The sequence below is a fragment of the Atta cephalotes genome, assembly GCF_000143395.1.
Source record: "Atta cephalotes unplaced genomic scaffold scaffold00004, whole genome shotgun sequence".
NCBI classification, from domain to species: Eukaryota; Metazoa; Arthropoda; class Insecta; order Hymenoptera; family Formicidae; genus Atta; species Atta cephalotes.
Window position 1 is genome coordinate 9,177,693 of NW_012130068.1, and position 9,494 is coordinate 9,187,186.

General features: G+C 27.4%; 1 protein-coding gene across 1 annotated transcript in view; it reads right to left on the reverse strand.

Moving 5' to 3' along the window:
- LOC105626082 overlaps positions 1–1,483 on the reverse strand; it is a 3,771-nt gene extending 2,288 nt beyond the window's left edge. The window contains exons 1-2 of the mRNA XM_012207392.1: positions 1,115–1,483; positions 963–1,034 (exon numbers count right to left, since the gene is read on the reverse strand). Coding sequence (XP_012062782.1) covers positions 963–1,034; positions 1,115–1,483 — 441 coding nt within the window. The remainder of the gene's footprint in view (positions 1–962; positions 1,035–1,114) is intronic.
- Positions 1,484–9,494: the final 8,011 nt, after the last annotated feature.

Here is a 9,494-nt window from a genome sequence, read left to right on the forward strand (position 1 = left end):
GAGAGAGAGAGAGAGAGAGAAGTATTTAAGTATTAAAAATTATAAATAAGAGATAAAAATTTTAATAAAGATTTGATTAAGATATTTATTCTTTTGTTCTTTAATAATTATATAATATATAATATTAGATCTTAGACAATTATCTCTTTATAGCTCTTTATAGCTCATCTTACTCCTCGAGCTTCCATATTCCATGGATGAGATATATTGAGTCACTTTGACTTTTTTATTCAACATCAATTTTTTTAAATTCAACAAATAGGAGATAGAAAATAATGATTATAAACAAAGCTAGATCTTTTAATGCTTAAATAATTCAATGCGAATTACTATATATAGTATATATGTACATACATATATACGAATTTTTTATTTTCAAAATATATTAAAGACATATTAGTGTTTAATTAATTAATTAATTAAAATATAAAACACGTAAAACATTTTAAAACAATTCTTATTACTTTATCATAATTGAGTGAAGATTTACCTACTACCGAATTGAATGCACTCATTGTGCACGTTAAAGCTATCGTTTGCACATAAAATTTCACATAAAATTATAAATATTAAATCTCTCTATTGAAATTAGCATATTACAATTGCTTTAATATACACAAATGCGCATTAGTGCGTCCAATTAATTTTGCTACATAATGGTTTGAATAAAAATGAATTTGTCCAACTCTTAGAAATGATCTGGATTAAACGCGCATTAAATTCATAACAAAAAATAGCTAAATTATTGCATAATTTAATTGAAAATTATATTAAGAAATGTATTAAATTGTCATAAGAAGGTACACATCAATAATAATGTACTATATAATTGTACAGTAATATTGATTTATAATCGCTTAATAATCCCTTAATGTCAATTATGCCACAAAATCGAAATAGGTATTATTCGACATTATTTGACATATTTAATATCTTTTATTTATGATTCTCTGTTTGCGTACCTCACATTCTTTCGCCTTTATACACAACATAGCCATCCGTATTTGTTCAATTTCCATTTTTAGATTGCTAATCTATAAGAACAATGCATTTATGAAAGTACGTTCATATAATTATATTTAATATTCATAATAACTGAAATATAATAAAGTACTTTATAACTGTGTGCCCTCGATAGTTGTTGTAATCGTTTTTTACAAATCTTATGAAGGGCATTTCTGCCATGTATTTGCTGCTCCAGCGCCTGAATCTTTTTATTCTTCAATATAATTTCCATTCGCAACTTCCATATTTCTTCTTTCAATGTCGAGCAAATACATTTGTTATCGTAAGACTTTTCAGAGGAATCACAGGACGATATAGTCACCTTCTGTGATATAGATTGCAAATGTTTTTGATTTTCCTTGATAACTTTGATCTCATCTCGTATCTCGTCAACTTCGGTGCAACACAAGTAGAACAGATTTTCAAACTCTTCATTTTCAGCCTCGTATACACGAATAATGTCTGCCAATTCGTCCATTTCTTGATCGAGTTTGGCGATATGTTTTCTATCAATACTTTTATCTTATTCGTATAATTCTAAACGTCCCTGTTCTTTTGATCCAACTGAACTTTCGCCAGAAAGACACACTGAGTGTCACGACCCGCTCGCTCGAGCTTCGATTCGGTACCGGTAGTTCGCTATAACGAATAACAGCGTACCTTGCGTAAATAAACATCGTGCGTTAAAAGCGTTAAGCCTATTCTTCAACGTGCTTTTTTCAACGTGCTCCCATTTCTTGCTTTTTAATTATTTTTTGACATCTTATCCAGTTTTTTGTTTTACGTCGCCTGAGATAAAAGTTAACCAATTTTGAAAGAAACAAGAAATATGTAGCAAGAAATACAATTATCGATAAAATGGTTGTAAAGGAGAAAAAAGCAAAAAGTAAAAAGCAGGAAAGAACACATTGTAGAATAAGCTTTAAACATCAGTTACCATAGAAATGTCTAATTTTTTTATATAATGAAGTTGAAGTACCGAAATTGACATGTGCAAAATTCTACAGTAGGTTAATAATAAAATAAGAGAAAAAAAATGTTGAAAATGTAACTTTTCACGTATAACTTAATGACAGATAAGACTTGGCTTCTTTGACTAACTACACATAAATCATCACAGACTTTTTTCAAAAACGTGATTATAATATAGTTTAAAAAATTAATGGTTACGATTTTAATGGTTACAAAAATAGTAATAGGTATGAACGGCCATTCTGGAAAGAATTATTTACATAAACTGTATAAACTTGATTTTTTATTCGATGAGATTTCGCTCTTGATATACTATCGTATGACAGAAATATACAAGGTGAGTCATTCCCGTGGTTGCGCAGTAGCAGCATGAATTTTAAAATTTGATTGGCTGTTCCAGTATACTAACGCTATTATATACAGGAAATTGCATATTGGGAAACATTTGATTGGTTATTTCCAATATTGCTATCACTATTATACGCAATGTTTCACCTTGTATATTTCCACTATCGTATGTTCCATACTAAATAACATACTATTTCATTAATCCTTGGACGCGCCGCGGCATTGAGCCGCAAAATTTGTTTTTCTAAAAAATCATTGATAATACAGATCTTTTTTTTATTATCGACATTCATTTTATTCCTCATTTTACTCAACTATAAGAGAACGCTTCCTATTAAGTGGGCCTTTTATCTAAAAATCTTGCTTATATAAATAACTATATAAATAATAATGTGAGATGTTAAACCGTTTCTCATATTTTTAATTTATTTCTACTCATATTAATGTTTAATATCTCATTAGAGTTATGTTGTAAATAAATTATAACTAATTTATAATTATTATTTTTATGTTTTAAGAATTTATTTTATATCATTATTCTATAAAAGCACTATTACTTTCTTATGTCTGATTGTTAATTGATATGTCTTTATTTTTTAGCAAATCTCTTAATTTTTATCTTATTTTTATCTTATTTTTCTTGTTAGATCTAATTAAACTTTTAATTTTATAAGAAAGTAGCCCCAAAATTTTATATTTTATTATAAATATATTTTACTTGTTTTTATGATAATTGTATTTATCCAATTATTATAACTCTTAAATAATTAAGGTATATACGTAGTTTTAATATTTTATCCAAATTTTGCAGATATTTGTAATTTTTTATTCTGTAATTTTGGACTCTTGTAATTTGTTAACTTGTAATTTTGGACTCTGGAGAAGCATCACAAATTTTCAGCTCTTTATTAAAGAACCATCTTAAACAAACGAGCTTCATGTGTTAAATTTCTCAACTGTACGAATACTTTTTGTGCATCCAAATAATACCGTTTTTAATTTTCGCTTATTTTTAAGATAATATACTTTATTTAATTATTACACATCTTTAATAAAATAAATTATATTTCTCAAAGTTTTATATATATATATATATATACATGTATAAAACTTTGAGAAATATAATCTATTTTATTAAGTATAAATAAATTACTAATTAAAGTAAATAATAATCATCAATTAGATATTGAATAGATGTTGAATTTGTGTCGATATCATCGTATCGATATCAATTTGACATTAACTATTCGATAAGTTATTTCTCGTTGAATAATGTTTATTTTTTAAAATAAGATTTCTTTAAAACATATTTTCCCTATACGAATACTTTTTATACTCAATATATCTTTTATGTAGTCTTGCGATTCGAGTTAGTTGCTACGATATTACAACTTTTCTTATTCGGGACGTTTTATTCAATTGTCTCATTGCTGTTGGCAATGAAATATATCCTATTCAAAATGAAAAATCTAAATCAATTTTCTGATTTTAAATTATAATTAACTGAAAATATATATCAGAAAATATAGTTTAAAACGTAAATCTGTAACGAGTTAATAATGAGTAGACCTCGATTATGTAATATTTTACGTTTGATAGCTAAACATTTTCCTTCTTCTATTAAAAAAAGATAAAAATCCTCCAACAGGACAAAAAAGATATATTGTTTTTACTATAGTAGTAAAAAAATTGCGAACAAAAGATCTAGATTTAAATTTAAGAGTGTAACATCGAGCTCTATATAAGTAACTTTTTGATAGTCACTTATAGATAGATTTGTTGCGCAAAAACAACCTTTTAATGTATTGTTATTTACTAAAATCATCATTTCAAATAAATATTTTTTTTTTTAATAACCGACCCTGAAAGAATTGATTAATTAAGCAGATCTTTTATTGGAACAGTATGCGCCACGATTCATTTGTTTGAACTTTGGTACGAATGATAGCGACAATTTGACCGTGTTTAGATGTACCAAAAAATTGTATTATGTATTGTGAACATTTTTTAGTGCTGGCAATGTATATTGGAATACAGTTTTCATGTATTGTAGGTATTTCTGACGATTCACGCTTATCAGAGAATGAGATTTTAAATTTCATTGCATTCCCTTTTTAGATTAATTTAATTTTATTTTCCTAGTTTATGTAAATCACATTATTTTTAATATTTCAATATTTATTAAGGTCACGCAATTTTTTATTTCTTTACGAATATAGAATATTGGAAAATGAGCAATGTAAGAAAAGTAAAAAAAAATAATAAATACAATGTATTAAGATATAATTTCCGGTTCAAAATAAAGAGATCTTTTATTCTTGAAATAATTATTAAATTCAATAATTTTGGAAAGAGAAAGTTAATTAATTATTTTCATTAAATATAAATTTATTATTTAAATATAAATAATTTATGTGTCAGTAAAAATTATTAATTAACGTTATTATATTAATTAATTTATTATTAATTAGCTAATTATATTATCTTGGCTATATTAAGGCTCATTAAATGTAATTTATCAAATATAATCATGTTTCAATACTTTTTTGTAATTTTTCGTGCATAAATATGATAACCGCCGTCCCTAAATAGTAACTTCTCGCAAATAGCGCAGTTGCGCGTGTTATCTCGAGAAAGTGAATCGAATAAAAAAAGAGCTGCGGTACCGTCGGCTCGAAGAATAACGAGGTTTTCCTCGGTTGGTTAATCCGCCGCGGATTGGATCGCGCGAAAACACGTGCACTAACGCGATTTTCAGCGGACTCTCGCCCTCCGCCCTCTCGGTCTCTCACTACCGGAAGTAGCGGAACCGTGGCAGCGTCGGTGACACTCGGATCGTGCATCGTTTCATTTTCGATAGAAAAAATGCGAACCGCATAGAGCTGTTGCAACCAACATTTTGGAACAGTGAATCTGATGCCATCTGGAATCCGTGATTCTCTTCGACTCAGTTTAATTTTCCGAGATTTACAATATATTGCAATATTCAATTCAGAGCCTTTTATAGAATTAATTGACGAGTGTTAATCTTATGAAACTGTACACAAATTTAAAAAATTTATTGTGTAACACAGTTATACATACTAGCACTGACTATGTGTCTATGAGATCTATTTAATATATATAGTGAATGCACAAGATTCATATGAGAAATGTTCTAAAAAAATCTTATTTTTAAAAAGTAAACATTAGCTAGCGATTTATTAACAAAAAATAAAACAGATTATGTATTTCTTAAATTTTATTTTCATTTTACTTAAAAAAGTGTGAAATAATTAAAATTATCTAAAAATTAAGCCAAAGTGAAAAATTCTATAATTATTTGGATACACAAAAAAATATTCGCCGAGAAAGCTTTTAGTTTAAAAATCATAAACACGTGAAACTGTTTATATTACGACAAAATATATACTCATTATTAATAAATTGCTACTTAATATTTATTTTCTACAAATAAAACTTTTTCATAAAAATTTCCCCATGCAAACACTTTTTGTATTTAGTGTACATTAATTAAAAAGAATTAATTAATTTCAAAGAAACAAAATAACATAACTCATACAAAAAAATAAATACTAATAAATTGTAAGTTTATTTTAATAAGAATACTTTAAAATAGATATGTAACATAAAGAAAATTAAATTGTCTAACGTTTTTGCATAAAATGGCAATTGTTACAACAATAGATACAATAGATACAATAAATACAAGAATTAAATTAATCATAAATTCAAATATAATTATGTATTTCTTAACATTACAGCGACAACTATATTATTTTTACTCATAAAAATCTTTATTATCTGAACAATAACTACATAGGGAGTCTAATAGACCTAAGTCAGTTTCGGAAAATTAATAACAAATCGTTTTGTTTTGTTAGTCAATTTCCAAGTCTACATTAAAATTTAATGTAAATTAAAATTAAAATTTAAATTTAAATTTTGTATTATTTAATAAAATATATATCTATTATTTATTGTACATTATAATATATAGTCTGTGTGATTCATGATTTATAGGTTATCTGTTTTATAGTGTTATAATAACGCTCTTGTATGCAAATGAGTAGAACGATTCTACGCTTATTGTTAGTATAGCATTACGAGTGTGACGGATCGTCAACGGCAACCGGAAATATTTACAGGACACCCCTCAAGCACGGGCGCTGCCCTATCATTATCGACCGCTTTGCCTGATTTATCGAAAGTGATCCGGCACGTGCCAAGTGATCATTACGCCCCGGTCATTAAGGACCAGCACATGCACATGTTTATATCGTAACGCATTTCCGCGTCTCTTTCGTAATTTTGAGAAGCAATGCCTAAAACGCTTAGCTTATCGACTATGAATTTCAAAATTAAATTTCTTTCAAACCGCGTTCTTGAGACTTCGACAGTATTATTGCGACGCTTCTTATAAAAAATTGAAGACTTTTTTCGCAAAAATCACACAAATGAGTTTAAAAAGTTAAATTTTCAGATAACAAGAAACTTCTCATCTTCGAACTGTTTATTGTATAAACATGATAATTTTTCTCTGACATATAATAGATATATAAAACAATGTTTTAGGGTTTGATTGAATATTTTGAAGAACGATTTAAAAAAAAGAAATCTCTGGACTTATTTTGTTATTGCAAAAATTTTATATTTACTATCCATTTACTATCCTATAATATTTTACATTTATATAATATTAATCTTTTTATAATAATAAAGGTGAAGAAGAAGATTACTCTCTCTCTCTCTTCTATTATTATCCATCTATTTAATATCTTCTTTAATCTTCTTTAAATTACTATTTAAAGAAAGCAATAATTTTTTCACTTTTTATTTATAAAATTGCTCTTAATAAAAACATTCTTTGTAAATGTTAAACTCTTATATTTCCTACTTTCCGTTGTGACATTTGTGGAATAAAAATTGTTCACAATATAACGCTATTGAGAACAGAGAACGATTTGACGCCATAACTTAGATTTAAAAAGATGGATTTATGTATTTGATTTTTCTAGGAAATCGTCAATGACTTTTTTGTCCGGTCGAATAAGTGATTTTGATTTTAGATAGATTCGAAGCTCGGCACGAGCAACCCAAAATTCCTCTATCGACTGGCGCGGGTCCACGTACCGACGAATGGCCTGTGCCAGCTGATGAGGCGGAAGGCACGTAAAGAGATAAAGCAGCGAAACGGAGGGACGAGACACAGAGGAATGTCTGTGATGGGAGGAGTGAAGCGAGCAGGAGGAAACGGTAAGAAACGCGTGGGTGGAAGAAGGGACGCAAACGGGACGGGGGAAAGAGAGAAATCAACTTTTATTTGCCCGGAACGTCGTTAGGGGTAAGTGGAGGACCGAAGGGTGGCCGGACGTAATGGCGCCCCTCAACCCAACCTCGGCTCTTGCCTTCCGGTATCCGTAGCGTGTCTATCGTGCTTCTTCATCCCGCGCTCCCCATCATCCCACTTTCCCCCTTTTTATCTCTCGATCTGAGAAGCTCTCCCGCGTGTCTCTGTCCGCCTATCTATTGGCGAGTGTTCGCCCGTTATCAAATTGGCGATGTCTCGACTGGGAGTTTCGCCGGAAGTGAAGTATCACTGAATTTCGACATGGATGAAGTTGATAAATCGAAAAAAGATTTGCTATAAATTTTGAATATCCTGCCAAATAATATAGTGTTAAATATTAGAGGATTAAATTTCAATGAATTCCTTTAAGTTAAATAACATTTTGTTACTTTTTAACTATCAAGTGTGTCAAAAATTATTATTTTAATACAAATCATAACCACATTAAAAAATAACCATGTTTATTCTATTTCTGTGGTTGAATAGTTTAATTTTAAAGGAAACAGCGTTTATGTTAACGTATACTTAATAAATAATAAAATAAATTGGAATCAAATTTAATATATCTATTTCTTGAATTGGATTGTTTAATTTCTTTTAATTAATTGTTTTAATTAAATTAACAATATATACCGAGTAGAAGCAGTGGTGAATATATAGGAATGATTAAGAGTAGTCAAATTGATATATAATATTATAATTTCCCAAAGTATAAGACTACTAATAGTAACATAAAATAAAATGTTACTTTTCAATCCTGGTAAACACTAAATAAAAAATATCATTAACATCGTTATTAATATTATAATTTCTTATACAAGAATGTAACTATTATATATATAACATTATGTTATTTTATATTTATAGGTTACATTTATATGTTGAGTGGAGAAATTATAATATTAGTATAATGTTACTGTTAGTGTTTATCAGGGTTGAAAAGTAATGTCATTACTATTATCGTTTTTTTCAACAATAATTACTTTTTTCTGTTTATAATGGTAAGGTTTTATATATATATATATATATTCGTTATATTTTTATAGTAACGATAACAAACTCAGTTATTTTTATATTTACTTGAACATACATACATACATATTTTCTATTATCTTTATATTTGTCCAATAAATCGAAATATTTTGACTGGATAGAAATATTTTATTTAAATAGAATTTAAATATTGAAAAATATTTTAATTATAATTTCAAACTTATATCTTTATATTTTAGATTGCATTTCGATAGATCAATATATATAGATACCGAAAATCTGTAATGTATGTATATGTTAACTATAAATTTTTAGTAATAGCGCTGGTAATAAATATTGGAATGTACTCTTTATAATGACATTAATGTTTGAAAATAATCTTTAATAAAGTTTTTGATGTAAAGTATATAATATAAAATTATTATAAAACATTTTAAAAGATAAATTTATTAAATAAGTTTAATATAAAGAAAAGTGTTTATTACATAGAGACTAGTTTCAACTTTTAAGTTTTGCTATTGATTGTTATCCATTAATATTGATTATTTAATAACTTTTAAAATCTAATATCTTATTTTAACATTACAAACAAATCTGATCATTATTTTCTGAATAATAGACGATAACAGTAGTTACTACTAAAAACAGTAGCGCGACAACAGTAACGCGTTATTTTTATAAAGTAACATTCTCAATGTTTACTGGACTAATATTAGAAAACTGATTTCAAAATATGCCTTTCGCAAGGAATGCGCATAATTCAGACTGATTTCATCCACGCGAAGCGATTAAAAGTATCTTTATTTTAAGTCGTGAATCATTAATT